The sequence below is a fragment of the Desmodus rotundus genome, chromosome 2 (assembly GCF_022682495.2).
Source record: "Desmodus rotundus isolate HL8 chromosome 2, HLdesRot8A.1, whole genome shotgun sequence".
NCBI classification, from domain to species: domain Eukaryota; kingdom Metazoa; phylum Chordata; class Mammalia; order Chiroptera; family Phyllostomidae; genus Desmodus; species Desmodus rotundus.
Window position 1 is genome coordinate 40,222,590 of NC_071388.1, and position 17,105 is coordinate 40,239,694.

Below are 17,105 nucleotides of genomic sequence, written 5' to 3' on the forward strand. Positions count from 1 at the left end.
TCCCTGTGTTTGTATAACATGTAGTCTTATTAAAATCAGCTATTACTGCTTTCCTTTCATGTGAAGAAGGTAGTAGGAAAAAGGATAAGAAAATTAAACATTTCTTTGGCTAAATATTTCTTCTTCAACTACTAGTTTCTACTGGTAAAACTTGTCTGGTCATCTCATTTTCTAACACTATTTCAGCAGGACTCTATTATAATACCGCACCCAAAAGCATAGAGTGGAATTTCCTATTTTAAAAATGAAATTGTTTTTGTGTTTACAGTTTGTTCAAAAAAAGATTAAAATATTTACTTGCTGCTCTTTTTGCTTTTACCATTACTGGAGCTACTGCTAGCACTAGTTGGCCTCACAGGGCTGCCAGATAGTGAAGAGGAGGCTGGGAAGCTTAGCTCTAATACTTTAATCGAAGTCTGAGAAGCAGAAGTACTTGTACTCCTAGAGGAACTAGAAGAAAAAAACAATTATAAATTTAATTCAAAAATTTGTATTTGAATAGAGACCCCCTCATTAATAGTGAAAGATACCATAATCCCACAATTAACAGAGCAAAAAGTACCTAATATTAGTAGTGCTAATAAAAAATTTTTAAAGCATGACCATTAATACAACAAATTCTCCTTTAAAAAAGGAAGAGGGTAGTAATGAACATGAGTTTTAAACCAGTAAAACATTGTTTAACAAATGTGCTTATAAGGAAAATGTTTTCAACTGTAATTAATTTAGAGATGGAATCATTAAGCATTACAGGTTTACAAAATTCTTTAAGCATAAAAGGTAACAAAAAGAGGGCATGGGAATTTGGGTGCTGGCAAAAGTAATTAAAATTATAGGTTATATAAGAGAAGAAAGTGACTGACATTGAGCATTTTTTCATGTCTATTGGCCATCTCTATGTCCTCTTTTAAGAAGTCTATTCAGGTCCTTTGCCCATTTTTTAATTGGATTGTGGGGGTGTTGACTTTATAAATTTTGGTTATCAACCCTTTGTCAGGTGTATCATTGGTGAATATGTTTCCCATTCAGTGGATTGTCTTTTCATTTTGTTGATGGTTTCCTTTGCTGTGCAAAAACTTTAGTTTGATGTAGTCTCATTTGTTTATTTTTTCTTTTGTTTCCTTTGCCCAGAGATATATCAGAAAAAAATGTTGCTGTGGGAAATATCTGAGATTTTATTGCCCATGTTCTAGGATTTTTATGGTTTCAAGTATTAACATTTAAGTCTTTAATCCATTTTGAGTTTATTTTTGTGTATGGTGTAAGAATGTGGTCTAGTTTTCATTTTTCTCCATGTATCTGTCCAACTTCCCACCACTATTTATTGAATAGACTATCTATAACCCATTGTATATTTTTGTCTCCTCTGTCAAATATTGACTACAAAAGAGTGGGTTTATTTCTGGGCTCACTCTCTATTCTGTTGATGTATATGTCTGTTTTTCTGCCAGTACCATGCTGTTTTGATTACTATGGCCTTGTAGTATAGTTTGATATTAGGTAGTATGATGGACCTGGAGAACATTATGCTGAGTTAAATAAGCCAGTCAGAGAAAGACAAATACCACATAATCTCACTCATACATAGAATCTATGGAACAAACTGATCTAACAATTAAAATAGAGACAGACTCATAGAGAGCAGGCTGACAGCTCCAGATAGGGAAGCTGTTGGGTAGAGACTGAGCAAAAGAGAAAAAAAGAACTCATGGACATGAACAACAGTGTTTTGATTGCTGGTGGGAGGGGAGTGAGTGGAGGTAGAAGAGGGTATAGGTGTGGTAAGTGGTGATGGAAAAAAAATAGAAGAAGAAGTGAGACACCTGTTTACAGAAGAAAAAATGGGGTCATCTGAAAATCAATATTAGCTATGCACTTCTGAAATGCTAAGTTTAAAAACTGTATGTTTTCTGACAGTATAGGGATGGTCTAGTGGCTGCCCACCATGTTTACGTAGCAGCAGTTCTTTTTACTTAAAACCTGTCTTTCAGGATATCCCTTTGTCTTTGTGAAATCCCTACATGGACTAATTAAGAGTAACTGACCACTGAATGTAGGAGATAGGGTCTTTTCATTCCATCACCAGAGCACAAGAGTGTTGATTTATCATCCCTGATGACAGAATTCTGAATTAACACTAAACTGCAAAAGTAAAGAATAATTTCCTTTTTCGTACATTAAAGTCACATAAATAAAATCAAATTCCGCCTGTTTACATGTCTCTACATCTAAGTTGCCCTTTCTCTACATCTGAGTTGCCCTTTCACGGTTAAAAATTACCCCCTGCCCTCCACTCAGGGTTGATCATGCCAGGTGTAACCTCCAAAATTTCACCCTGCTTTATCCTACTGGTAGTCACAGATCATGCCAGGTGTAACCTCCAAAATTTCACCCTGCTTTATCCTACTGGTCGTCACAGAACATTCTGTGCCACAGTGAAAATGGTAGCCCAGACACAGGTTGGAAAGAAAGTCGCTCTGCTGGCCGCTTCTGTGTTACACTGACATGGGTAGGTGGATAAGGACGAGGAAAGCACAGGCAGATCCAACCGCTGTGGCGATAATGGAAGTGGCTGGCTTGACTAAGGGTAGCAGTTAAGGAGATGGTTTTTGAACCTTCCACTTACCTTGCTGATGACAGTGAAGTCTGTGAAGATAATCTAGAACTCTGACGACTGCCTTTAGTACTAGCTGTAGGTAGTTCTAAACCATTCTGGAAGAATATTCAATAGTAATCATTAGTACCACTGCATTTTAGAAGGAGAATGTTTTTTATTAGATTTCACTTTGATGAATGCCATAAATTATTTTCATGAATTGTTTAAGAAATTTACTTCTAGAAGGCACAGTTACTACCTTTCGAAAGTATGTATGAAGAATGATATAGAGCTCAGCATTTTCTGTGAGATCAACCAACATTTCATCAATGGTCTTGTGAAAGTCTTTCAGTTCACGAAGGTTGATGTCTTCTTCTTCTAGTGTTTCATCTTTTGTGTCTTTCAAAATACGGATTTCCTTGGTGAGTTTTGCACACTGTTGGTCAACAGTAGTTAGTTATTATGTAACCTATTTTTCAGAAGTTAATATTAAATGGACAAAGGAGCATTTGGGCTTACCATTTGGAACTTCAAAAAATGTAAATGTGACAGGTGGGTTTTTTTATGATATCAATACCTGTTTAGTTACTCTCTCTAATTTTGGCTTCTGGTTCTCAATTTCTTTACTCAGTTGAAGTGAATAAGCCTGCTTCTCTGATAATTTTTCTTGAACATTATTTGTTAAATGTCCTACAACTTCTAAAGTATTTTCCATGGTCTGCCGAAAATAAAGTATTAAAATATCAGAATCAAAATAAGTTTTATAACTTGCCATTTGTCAAGTATACATTTAATTTTACTTTTGCATATACTATACATTCTATTGGTATGTAATATACATAATGGTTTTGTGGATTAAGTTTTGTGTGTAATTCTGGAAAGGCTTTTTATAGTATTTGGAAAAATAAACAACTCAAAAACTATTGAACGCATGCGGTTTTCAGAAGTTCACAATTTATCTGTTCCTTCAACTATACTGGCAAAAAAGAATCTAGATTTTATGTAGAGTCTACTACCAGGCACCTTGTTTTCTCTTTCAGTGATGTGCTTTAGTAACTTCTTTGTACTAGATTATTTTTATCTTTCAGTTTCTTTTTGTTTTATGGAGCAATCTTTAAGGTGATTTTCAAGGAATTAAATGAAAAGTACATTAAATAAAAGAGGAATACATTATAATTAACTAGCAGTGGTTATTCAACTAACGGGTGATGATCAGGAGTCCATCTTGTGCTTTCCACTGGGATTTTAACTATTTAATTCTTTAATCACTTATTTTTTTCTCATTTAAATGAGACATCTCTTACTATTTCCTTTTCTAAAAAATTGTCTTTGTACAAGATAACAAGAAAAAGTAGACATAATAATAATGACAGGTGACTCCTATGGGGCTTATTTCCTATGGGGCTTATTACTAAAGCTTATAGAATTTACCTGGATATCTTCCTGTAGCTCTCTGATTTGTCTTTGTTTGTATCTGTATTTTTCATCAGCAGCTCTTTTCTGTTCTTCTAGTTGGATATTTAGTTCATACTCCTCACCTAGAATTTACAGAATTTTTAGTTTAAGTTTTTACTATATAGAAAGTGGTCAAAGTCTTACATATATTAATTAAAGTTCTATCACTTTTTTCTAATGAAAGGTTAAATTCCCTATGTCTACTTATTGAAAAGCAGTATGGGAATATGTAGTACAGCCACGCTTGTTTGTGTAGAGTCAACACAAAGCAGCTAACGTGCTGCTCTTTTCTGCATCCCCTAGAGAAGTGATATGCTGTATCATTAGAACTAATCATGGAAATTACACCTGAGCACTTATTGGGGGGGGGGGGTTCTGACTCAGTCAAATATAACAGCTTTCATTGCATATATTCATTTAAAAAGGTTAACCCCTACATACTAGATGGAGTCACTTTTTTAAAAGATTGTTTGTAGTTGTTGTTGCAACTGTTCAGCACTTGCAGGGTGTTTTCTAGAGCATAGATTTCTTTTTCAGCTTTGTTGATCTTAGCATCCAAACTGTCACCTTCCCTTTGAAGTTCTTCTTTTTCTTGAGCAGCCTATAAAATACAGAATAAAATGATTAAATAAAAGTATTTCTCATTGGGGAAAATGGCTGTTTTCAGAGCAGGAAATAGTTAACTCACAACACCAATTTGCCTTGAGGTCCACATAAAGCACCATTTATTGCTTTCACTTGATTTACAATGGAAGATCACATCTTCAAGGCCATCAAAATACAGCACATAGGATACAAAACCATGATGGAGATGTGACTAACCAAAGCTTACATAAAACTGTCCAACAGAAATTACCCAAAAGTTAAGCAGGTATAAACTTCACTGAGAAAGGAAATAGAGTTAACTAGATGGAGGCTTCAGAGGGGATGTCAAATAGAATGTATATTTCTGGCCTAAAAGAGGCTTGGGAACACATTCTCATTTTATATCTTAGAAAGGAGTAAAAGAGATGAGGCAAGGTGCACCTGGAAAAGTAAAGCTTATCATTGCCAACCCAGTTACGTGTGTGTGTGTGTGTGTGTGTGTGTGTGACTAGAAGTATTTGAACATTTTTGAGCAATTAGTAATGCTAAAGTTAGAGAACTTACTACAATAGCACAAACTAAAACTGGAACAATATAGAGAAGGTTAGCACTTAGGCAAGAATGATGTACAAATTTGAGAAGTGTTTCATATTTTTAAAAGGAAAAATACTTCACACTTCCACTTAAATGAGGTACCTCGAGTAGTCAAAATCATGGAAACAGGAGAGTGAGCGGTGAATGCCAGAGTTTTTGGGCGGGGGGACATGGAGAGTTACTGTTAAATGAGTACAGTTTCAGTTTTACAAGGTGAAACAGTCGTGGAGATTGGTGGTGGTATACCACAACAATATGAATATACTTAATACCATTGAACTGCACACTTAAAACTGTTAGGACAAATTTTATGTATATTTTATTACACTTTAAGTGTTTTTAAATTAGAGAAAGATAAATGTGGCTAGAAGAAAATGAAGTTTTATAAATTGCTGAAAACCAGAAGTTCCCCACTGAGTGGACATACTCGGTGACTTTTTCCGTCTTACCGTTGTCACTGGGCTGGGCTCTCATAGGGTTGTACCCAAACAACCCCAGAGAACTTCTCCAAGTAAGAGCTAATGGGGATAGCATGCATATGTATTTAAAAGTGCCCCAAACTCATGATTAGTCAAAATCAGCCAATAATTTCATTTGTTAATATACTCAAATCCTAGTTGTATTTAAACCAGAATATAGTCACTGGAAAAAAAAATATTGGTAACGTTTCAATTCTTAAAAGTTTACACCATTTGAACTGTTTCCTTACAAAGACTAAGAGGAAATTGAAAATGGAATTTGAGAAAGACGCCAGTCCTTCATTGGTTACTGATCATATTTTTCAGTCTGGCTCTTAGGAGTCAAATGCAAGGTGGGTAAAAGGGAAAACAAAGCCGTGTGTGCCCCATAGATGTAAACCTATTGTAGGATCAAAAACGAGGGCTGTTGAAATCCTAACCCCCAATACTTCAGTATGTGGCCTTATTTGGAAATAGGATCTTTGCAAATGTAAAGTTATCATGAGGTTGTTAGGGTGGGCCCTAATTCCATATGACTGATGTCCTTATAAAAATGGGGTATTTAGATAGACATTAACAGGGAGGACTGAAGAGATGGGAAAGCACCATGCCAAAATGAAAGCAGAGATCACAGTAAGGCTTCCAGAAGCCAAAGAACACCAAACATCACCAGCAAACCACCCGAAGCATAAAACAGATTCTCCATCAATAGCCCTCAGGAGAAACCAACCCTGTTGACATCTTCATCTCAGACTTCTAGCCTCCAGGACTGTGAGACAATGAACTCCTATAGTTTAAACTGCCTGGTTTGTAGTACTTTGTTTTGGCAGCTCCAGCAAACCAATACAAGGGATCAGCAAAGTGTATGTAAAGGGTGAGATAATACATATTTTAGGCTTTATGGACTGTTCTAGCTCTGTCAAAACTACTCGTACCACATACACTGCTGCTGTAGCATAAACAGCCATAGATGATACATAACTGAATGAGGTGATATATCAGGTGTCTAAAAACGGGCAGCATTTGGCCCAGAATCCATAGTTTGTGTACCCCTGAAATACAAGATGCAGGACACAGAACTGGTCAGCACTGTGACTAAATTTCTCTTCCTTGGTGATTTTTAATACTTATATTTTTATATATATATATATTTTTTTAATATATATATATAAACCCAACTTGGGGGGAATATAAAGGATATAAAGAAGGGAAGGAGTCTTGATCTAACTAAATTTACAACAAATATATACCACATTCAAAAACAAAAGTGACAGTTAACTTCTAATGGCAAGTTTAAGTTTGTTCCCAGTGGTGAACTGCTGAACTATTTTCAGAGTCAAAAATTGTGCTCATGCTAATATAAAATCAGCATGTGTCAAAGATTTTATTCAACTCATTGATAAAGGAACTAGTAAGATGTTGCGGCAAGTTCAAAAGGAGAATTGGAACAGATTTAATATAGACTCAGAGATGCCGAAATAAATTTGTTTATAGATATGAAACACATTCTTACAGCAATAAAATACAATGCTTGGGTTATCTTTCCTACAGAGTGTAAGTTAGTTGTGCTTCTACTAGCCAAAATTCATTTGCATTGTGGACAAGAATCATGCTTTAATAATCAGTTTTCTACAAGTAAACATCTCTACAGAGTTATAAAATAGATCAGTAGAAACCCTGTCGAAGGTGTACCTTCCTACAGAATCAGATAATCCTTGGAGGGTCCCCAAGAAAGGCCAAGTCTGCAGTCACCTTGCAGTGGCATCATTGCACACCCCCTGAGTGCTCTTCCCAATTTTCAGGCCATGGATAATTTTTCTCAACATAAGACACAATGAGTTCAGTTATAAAGAAAGTTTCATTTTTACATATCTGGCACATGTGAAGTGTTACGCACAAAATGTATAAGTATACTATACAATGAAAAATGTGAATAACTGGTAAGCTGTAGACCCTGGAGAAGGTGAAGTGTGGTGTCAGGAAATAGGGAAGTTAGGGTAGCCTTGATTCATTTAACATACGGGCTTTTAGTCAGCACCTTCACTGGGAGCAAAAGGAATACTCTCTTCCTCATAAAATGTGCCTGTTTTCCTGAGAATTGGATTATTATTACTAATCATAACAACAATAACTACAATAGCTAAAATGAGGGCTCATTTTGTCTCAAGCACTGTCTTAAGAGCTTATATATTTCTTCTCACTCCTAAAAGTAATTATTATCCTCATTTTGCAAGTGAGGAAACTAAGGCTCCAAGTGGTTAAATAACTTACTGAAGGTCACCTACCTGGTCAGTGATAGAATCAAAATATGGATGGATAAAGATACGTAAACACTAGTGCTCTCAGGTAACTCATCACAGCCCTTGGTAGAGAAATTTAGCTGGACCTACAACATCTAACTTATTCCCAACGCTTTACAAACTAGAGCCTACCTCTCACCTCTGGGGAACCTTCAGACCCTGAAAAGAGGAAAGTCTGGTTAATATTGGGCAGAACCCTGAGGTACTACAGGCTGATAAGTTATAAAAAGGGTTTGACAGCTGGGACTCATTTCTCATACAGGTCAGGTAGAATTTCCTGAAGCAAAGTGGTGGCAGGGTGTCTCAGCATATGTTAGGAGCACCCTCAAGTACTACAGTAAGAAACTTGGCAGATTATGTAATACAAGTCAAAAGGGAGGGAACATCCCCAAGGGCCAGTCTCTAAAGGTGAGACTTGGGAGATCTCCTGCCTGCTCCTATGCATGTATCTTCGTGGTGTTTTGAATAACTTCCTCAACTTCTCTGTAAAGGAAAGCACAGCTGTTCGGGGTATTTTTTACATGAGGAGATAAATATGCTCAGGGAGGGAATCACATCCAATTCCTAATCACTTCTAAACTTTCCATATGGCTTCCTAGGTGAAGATAACCATGAGATAGAAGACAGCTCCCAAATACCAGAAAATGGGGCAGATTCACCTGCTTAGTTGTCTCCCACCTAATATGAAGGCAAAGGGACAGCCTCTCTTCCTCTCTCAATATCTGCCACACCAGGACTGCAATGGAGTATAAGATTTCAGAAGTGGTGTGACTCCAGGTGGTGATAAGGTTGAGGGGGTGTGGCCATGTGAGTGGGTCCTATAGTGAAGAGCTTTGAGCCTGAGGTGTTGAAGAGATGTGGCATGTATGCTGAAGACACCCTGTGTGATAGTATGTCTTGGGGTAAAAGAGATTATGAATCTTGAATAAATGAGAGAAAATGACAGGACACAAAGATGATAATAAAGCATCAATGGGTAGTCCAGACCTCTCTTTGACCTCACAGACTGGAGGTATAAAACTAACAGTGCTTTACTATTTCCATTAGCAACTCATGTTTTATGGCCCTAGTTAAGTGCAATAGCTATGAAAGTGCTATAAAGTTTGAAGTTTCAGGGCAAAAAAACCTATTTTGGTTGTTAATGAAGAAAGGATACTTCATCCTATCACAACTGTGAATCGATTAAGAGTACCTTTATTACATAATAGGCCTGTGTCTTCTCCTCTTCTCCTTCAGGGGGCAGCATAACAACAGTAAGAATTTCATATCTGTTCTTCAGCTTATCAATTTTACTTAGCCGCTCATGAAACTCAGCACTAATATGGGAAGAAAAAAAAATTAAACACTGGAAAACAAATACTTTTTTTAAAGGAGTATAGTGTTCTTATAGGAGACATTTGTGTTTGTGTTACTACTGTACTGAGATTAAATATGTTCTCACTTGTCAGTTTTATAATTCAGTGTGAAAGGCCTCAGATTTCACCCTGTTTGAAAGGTAACTAGTTAGCCTGCCACACTTTTGTGGGTGCTGGCTGAAGACACAAGATTCCTGGGTCAGAGGAAAAGAGCTTCCTGTTTACATTGGTTCCCCTTGCTCCCAAATTACCATGCAGGTGAGGAGGGGCTCAAAGGAATGCTGCACAACTGAGCAACCTCAAGCTTAGGTAATCTAAATATTTTATTATAGAAAATAAGCGTACCTAACTTTTGCTCCAGAGGGAGATCATCATTACCTCTGGATTCTGAGGCTGTTCACGATCCAAACATCTTTTAAATGATAATCTAATTTTAATGCAAATCAAAACCACAATGAGAGATCACCTCAACCCATTAGGAAGGTTACTATCAAAGAACCAAAAAATAAAGAATTAGCAAGGATGTGAAAAAAATGAAACCCCTAAGCACTGCTGGTGGGACTGAAAATGGTGCAAGCACTATGGAAAACTAAAAATTAAAAATAGAACTCTATGACCCAGCAATCCCACTTCTGGGTATATACCCAAGAGAATTGAAGGAGGCTCTTGAAGAGATATCTGCACACCAGTGTTCACAGCAGCAGCATTCACATAGTCAGGTGGAAGCAACCCAAATGTCCACAGACAAATGAACGGACAAAATGCGGTATTTACATACGATGAAACATTATTCAGCCTTAAAAAGTAAATGTTGTCACATGTTACATGAATGAACCTTGAGGACATTATGCTAAATAAAATAACCCAGTCACAAAAAGACAAATATTGTGTAATTCCACACATATGAGGTATCTAAAGTAGTCCAATTCATATAAACAGAAAGAGTGGTGATTACCAAGGGCTGCAGAGAGGGGAAAAGGGGGAGTTAGTTAATGTTATGTGTTTTTTTACAATTAAAAAAAAAATAGAACAGGACAATTAGTGTCTCTCCTTGCCAGGCATACAGAAACATGAGAAACTCATAGTTTACATTATTAAATCCAATGGTTTAATTTTTCTCTTTATTCCAGTAAATTTATATTTTGTGAACTATTTTTTAACTTATTTTATAACAATACTAATAATGCCAACATATGCATGGCAGCATAGAGGGTCATGGGTTTGCCTGCTACGACCACATGGAAGTGAGCCAGCCGACCATGGTAAAAGGGAATCTTCAACCTACCAGTTTTTCCACCGCTAAAGAAAGTTAACACTAAAACATATAAATATCAAAAGTTACAGTTTTGCTTGTTTTTAAGTATCGTTTCATCAGAAAATATTTATGCATCCTTTTTGTGATTATAAAAGACAATGTTTGTTGGCCCTCCAGCTTAAGATGGTTGGCTGAGCAAAAATATATTTCTCCTCCTTCCTAAAATGGAAAAGACTAAAAGAAAAAAGAAAAATCACAGCTCTGGTAATAAGAAAGATAAAATTTTTTCATGAATTCATGAATAAAAAAGGAAAACAAATTGGATACTAGATACTATTGACAGGAAGAATAGAGATACACAGAGATTAATGCAGAAATAAGAGCCATTTTTCAGCAAAGAAGTCTGGAGAAAATCCAAACTCAGAAATAAGTTTGGGCAATAAGAAGAGAAAAAGTGATCTTTGAAGCTGTTATCAAGGTAATTAAGAAAAGAATTGCCCAGAGAATATCTGGGCCACTCCTCTCAACCCCCCAAAGTATACAGAAATGTTGGCAGGAATTATCTGTGATCTAATAACCACCCTCTCCCGGATTACCAGAGTGCTAGCATTGTATGTTGGAGCTGGGCGGGGGGGGGGGGGGGGAGGGGAGAGGAGGGGAGTACATGATGTCATTCTAGGCTTCCACAAGAGTGGAAGTTAAGAAAGAAAGGCAGTTCTACGGAGGAATGAGATAATGTATTCATTGCCCCAGATCAACCTCTTTAGGGACAGACTAGCCCAGAGCCTACAAGCAGCCTCCCATTTAGAGTAGAAACCTGCTGGAGGAAGAGATCTTCCTAAATGCAGAAGAAACCGATACCCGATCACTAACTCCATCACCGTGATTATTAACTAAGCAATTTTAAGTAAATATAACAGGAAGCCTAGGACCATCAGACATTTATGGAAAGCAAACAGCATGAATAAAAAGGACAAAATGAACAATGACAGAACAGACACTATGAGAAACAAAGATAATGCAATGGACGGAAGAGAACTTTCAGAGTATTCTAATGAGTATCCTCTGAAAGATGACAGGATATTGCATCCAAAAATACCCATTAAACAAGAATGGGCTGCCATGAAAAGGACCAATGAAGGGACAAATTTGCAAATAATTTGCCCTTTTAAATTTCACTTATTTATTTTTAATTACAGTTGATATAAAAATATTAGTTTCAGGTGTGCAACATAGTGATTAGACATTTATATAACTATTGAAGAAAAACATGAAATTAGAGATATGGAGAAGAAAAGAAAGGCAGGGAACAAGGGGGAACAGAAAAGGGGATAGGGAAAGAGAAAATGAAGATATCTTAAAAAGTGCAATAAAAAGAATAGAAAACTTAAAATGAGAGAAAAATGGAGGAATCTGGAAGTGAAGGCCGATCTAAGAAAACCAATATCCACTAAAAATAAGCAACAAATAGTTGAATAGAGTAAGATGTGAGGAAAAAAATTAAAGAAGTAATAGCAAAGGCGCTGGCTGGTGTGGCTTAGTGGATTGGGCACTGGCCTACGAAACAAGCAAAGGTCGCTGGTTCGATTCCCAGTCAGGGCACATGCTTGGGTTGCAGGCCAGGTGCCCAGTGGGGGCATGTGAGAGGCAACTACACATTTATGTTTCTCTCCCTCTCTTTCTCCCTGCCTTCTTCTCTCTGAAAATAAATATAATATATTTTTTTAAAAAGAAGTAACAGCAAAGTATTTCCCTGACCTAAAGAAAGACTCCAATGAAGTAATTGAAAGAGCTCACAAAGGGTCAAACAAGAAAAATGAAAAAAGAACACCCAGACACATAAGGAAAATTCTAAAACCCCAAGATAAAAAGATTGTCCCATGTTTCCAGAAAGAAAACAAAAACTAGGTTCACTACAAAATAAAATAAATTAGCATGAAATCAGACCTCTTGTAAACAACACTATAATTTAGAAGAATATGAAACAATGCTTTCAAAGTTCAACTAATTCAAATAAGGAGTAGACCATATTTATTCTACTGTATGTTTTAAACATGCAAGGACTCAAATTTCAGAAAACATCAATAATTGAAAACAAATTCAGAACGTACTCCAGAGAAATTAAATGGAAAGCCAAGAAAATAAGATAACAAAGGATACACAAAAGAATATTCAACCAAGAAACAAAGTAAAATATATAGCTAGATTGAAATTATTGGGGGCAATTGGATGAACAGTTCGAAGCAAGTTGTAAGAAAACGCCTCTTTTAAAAGTAGAGACATAACAGGAAGAACAATACCTGAAGTGGTAATCAGTGATTTCAACAGTGCATGAAAGATGGAGATAGGAAAGGCAGCAATAAAAAATGCTAAAAGTCTTAACGTATTTTGGGAAGGGAAAAATAATAGAATCAAATTAATCTTCAGTATTCACAGAAATATAGGAAGATTAAAGTTTCTTTTGAATTTCAGAATAACCAAGAAAATAATTAAAATTAGAATATGTATGCTCCAAACAATAAAAGAGAAAAACAAAACTGAGTGAAATCAATGAAAATAATGGAAAGACAAAAATACCTACCATATGACCCATATATTCCACTTCTAGATATTTACCCAAGAGAAAAGAAAGCATATGCTCATACCAAGAACACAAATGTTCATAGCAGCTTAATCTGTAATAAACAAAAACTGGAAACAATTCAAATGTTTGACACAGGTGAATGTACAAATCAATCGGGACTGATGCACACAGTGGAATATCATTGCTCCGCAGTAAGAAGCCAGGTGTCTACCTGCCTCCTGTTTGTGTACAGCTCATGGGCAAAGAATGGCTTTTACATTTTTAAATGCAAAATGGTTGAAAAAATTATAGTTTATGAAAAATTAAAATTCTATGAAATTCCAATTCCAGTGTCCATAAAGGTTTATGGAACACAGCCATCAATGCTCATTTATTTGCATATTGTTTGTGCCTGCTTTTCCTCTACAATGGCAGAATTAAGTTGTTGCAACAGAGACCATATGGCCTGCAAAACCTACAGTATTTAGTATCTGGCCCTTATAGAAAATTGTGTGGGATGCAGCTAAGTAATAAAGGGGATTGTTTTAGCCTTCAAATTTGAAAATTAATTAGCTAAGCATCTACCTTAAGAAGTTAGAAAAAGGAAATCAAAATAAGCCCACAAAAATAGAAGGAAAAATAATGAATGTGAGAGCAACAATTGGTAAAATAGAAAATAAATTCAAAATAGAAAAAAATCAAGATTTGATTTTTTTTAAAGAGCAATAAAATTCATTATTTGCAAGACTCATCCCATCCAAAAAATATAACTCAAATTAGGAATGAAATGCTAGAAACACTGCAACTATAAAACAAAATATCATGAACAACTTTAAGGCAATAACTTTAAAAATTATATATTTCCCTAGGAAATGGAAAAACTTTCCTAGGGAAATATATAATTTACCAAAACTGATTCAAGAAGTGAAAAATCAGCAACAACAAATAAAATGAACCGACATTTGAAAATCCTCCTCACAAGGCTCCAAGCCTCCAATGGCTTTATTGGTGAGGTCTGAAAAAAATCCTTTCACAAACTTATCCAGAGTATAGAAAAATAAGAAATACAGAAAAATCATTTTATAGAAGTAGACATAACTGTAATAGCCTTATAACTTCCAAGGGCTGTAGAAAAAGAAGAATTGTAAGCATAGATGAAAAATTATAAAAAATATTACCCCCCAAAACCAGATTTATACAAAATACAATATGTGACAGACAAGCTGCATTTATTCCAGAAACATAAGGTGTTGGGAACAGCCCTGCCTGGTTTCAGAGACTGTAACCCCCATGGCTAAGGCTGAGTGACAGACCTTGAGACCCTATGCCACTAAGGAGACAAATCTTATCTCCCTGGCAGGAGCACCGCCTCTGCCCACTTTACTTCACCCTACCTGGCCCCCAGTGCATGACCAGTTAGCCAATAATGGGTAAGATTCCTCAAGGGAGGGACGACCTAAGACAGGCACAGTCATGAGGGGGCCCTCAGGGAAGGACTTGTGGGGCTATGGAGAAAGGGGGTGATGGACCCTCACCCCTCGGCTTTGACATGGCCTGAGTCCTCATTCTGTTTGCAAGAGGCCTCCTAATCTCTTGGCTGCCTTACTTCCCCTGCTCAACCTAAGCCTGAAACAATGCTGGAGGTGGGTGCGCCCCTGAGCTGGAAAGGGTGGGTTCCCTGGGGCAATCAGGCCTAAGAAACAGTGCATAAAATCCTGTGAAACCTGCTTTGCTAAGAATACCCTCAATTAAATGATAAGGGTCCAAGCATGAAATGAGTTTGTTTCCCCAAAGTTCTATGGTCCTTTAGCTATCTGACCCTGACTCAAAATAAACCCTCAGAATTCTTTAAATGTTATCTATTTGATTATTACTGCTTGACAATGATTGATGAGCTTTCCATATATGCCCTGTATTCCTATGCAAATAAAGCCAATAAAAAAGCCTGGCAAGGCAAAGGTTGGGACGCTCTCCTCTTGAGAGAGTGGCTGAGGCACTCTGAGGTGCTCTCCCCTTGAGAGAGTGGCTGTGCCATCCCTTTTCCTCCACAGGACTTGATAGTCCATGTGAATTTGTCTCGTCTCAGCCACAATGCCACAGATACTGCTTGCCGGTGACCTCATCAATAAGGTTGTGTAACTTTGAAAAATCAATCAGTATATTTAATTATACTAACAGATTGATGGAGCTATATGTCAGTGAATGCAGTAAAAGGATATAATAAAATTCAACATTGACTTCAGATAGAACAATCACTAGACAAATAATGAAAATATGTGGGAAAGCCCTTAATATTATAAAGAGCAGCTCAAGAAAGTTTACCACAGTAAACTTCATACCTATTGATAAAGCAATGAAAACTTTCCCATTGATTTCAGGAACAAGACGAGGGTGCCTGTGATCACCACTGCTAGTCAGCAGTGGACTGGAGGTTAGGTAACAAGGGCAGTGGTGCAAGGGAAAGGAAAGTAATAAAGATTGAAAAGGAAGACAAAAAACTCTTATTTGCAAATGATTGAGTAAAATACATGGAAATTACAATCTAGATCAATCACTAGAATTAATAAGAGTTTAAGCAAGGCTGCTGGATACTTAATATACAGGAATCAACTGTATTTTTACATACCAGCAAGATAACACTGACAGTAACATTAAAAAATTTAACATGTAGCCAGAATAAATCTTATAAAAGATATGCAAAATCTCTAGGGAAAATTTGCTTAAACAGTTATTCGGTATCCATAAGGGAAAACACATTAATGAACCCTTACACAAACCATGGAAAAAAATCAATTACAAGGGAACTAATGGTCTTAATGTAAAAGGGAGAATCTAAAGAATGAGGAGTTAGCCAAAGGAAAGAGAGGAAAAAGCATAGATTTATGGCTAAAATATATCCCATATATTATAGTAAAAGGCTTTTCAGATGATTAAGTAAAAGATGGACATCCAAGGTGGTAGAGGGAGGAATCAGTTCTTCTGACATCACCCTTATCTTTTCAAAATTCATTAGCAGTATGTGAAAATTCTACTTATTACCTTATGTTTTGCCGTTCTTGATCAGCAAATCTTATTTGTGATGCCAGCATTGTTTTGTGAACCTTAATTTCTTCAGTTCGTTCTTCCATTGCTGTGTGTAATTGCTGTTTTCTTTTTTCCAGAGAAAGAACTTCGTCTGCTTTACTGTGAAGCATTTCACGAGTACGTTTAACTTCAAGTTTTAAAAGATTGTCTTCTATCATCAAATCCTATCAACATAACAACATTGTTAAATGTTGAAATAATTATTTTTATACCTAAACAAAATATTGTTCTTTATTATTCTACATAAGTCATATTTGAAAATATAATAGTTTCTATTTGACCATTGACCAAGATTATTAACTAGGGTTAAATTTAGATTGCTGAGTCATGACTCAGGTTTTTCTTTTCCTTTTCCTTTCTTTCCTTTTCATTTATTTAAAAACAGAAAACAATTTGTGGCTATTCCAAGTCTTTTATAATTCAATCTTAAATTCAAGTTTTGCTAAAAAAGAGTGAAAACTTAAAATATCCTGAAAATGTGTAAGTCCCCATAAATGACCATTTTTATATTCTAGCTAAATTTCATAAAATACTATGTATATAAATTGTTATTTTAAAGCAATTCTGTCATGAGTAGAAAACTGATAAAGAGTACACAGATAATTTTCAGAATAAAAATCCCAGAAACAAACGCTCCAGAATATAAGATTTTACTATTTCAAAAATATAGTTTTTCACAGCCGCAGAAAAGATTGTATCCCTACATCTCATATGCATCAAAAATAAATTCCGGGTGAATGAAAAAACAATGCAAGAGAAAAAAACCAATGTAGCTACTAGAAAGAGTAAACACTTGTTTGATTTTTACTGTGACAAAGAACTTTCTAAGCACTGAAATTATATAGGGAAAAGCACTTAAA

General features: G+C 36.0%; 1 protein-coding gene, 1 long non-coding RNA gene and 1 pseudogene across 3 annotated transcripts in view; 2 read left to right on the forward strand and 1 right to left on the reverse strand.

The window, feature by feature from the left end:
* Positions 1–250: 250 nt before the first annotated feature.
* Positions 251–17,105, reverse strand: part of CCDC39 (coiled-coil domain 39 molecular ruler complex subunit) — a 45,819-nt gene continuing 28,964 nt past the window's right edge. Inside the window, exons 13-20 of one of the 2 annotated variants that reach the window (XM_024563906.4) lie at positions 16,201–16,409; positions 9,181–9,304; positions 4,493–4,652; positions 4,028–4,134; positions 3,174–3,314; positions 2,856–3,032; positions 2,627–2,712; positions 251–450 (exon numbers count right to left, since the gene is read on the reverse strand). In XM_024563906.4, coding sequence (XP_024419674.2) covers positions 294–450; positions 2,627–2,712; positions 2,856–3,032; positions 3,174–3,314; positions 4,028–4,134; positions 4,493–4,652; positions 9,181–9,304; positions 16,201–16,409 — 1,161 coding nt within the window. In that variant the 3' untranslated portion in view covers positions 251–293. The remainder of the gene's footprint in view (positions 451–2,626; positions 2,713–2,855; positions 3,033–3,173; positions 3,315–4,027; positions 4,135–4,492; positions 4,653–9,180; positions 9,305–16,200; positions 16,410–17,105) is intronic. The other variant, XM_053918119.2, reaches the window with a different exon arrangement.
* LOC139440687 (uncharacterized) lies at positions 448–2,458 on the forward strand. The gene is made up of 2 exons (XR_011650855.1): positions 448–2,313; positions 2,372–2,458. It is a non-coding gene; the product is annotated as an uncharacterized lncRNA (long non-coding RNA).
* LOC112309794 (U6 spliceosomal RNA) lies at positions 5,195–5,292 on the forward strand (annotated as a pseudogene).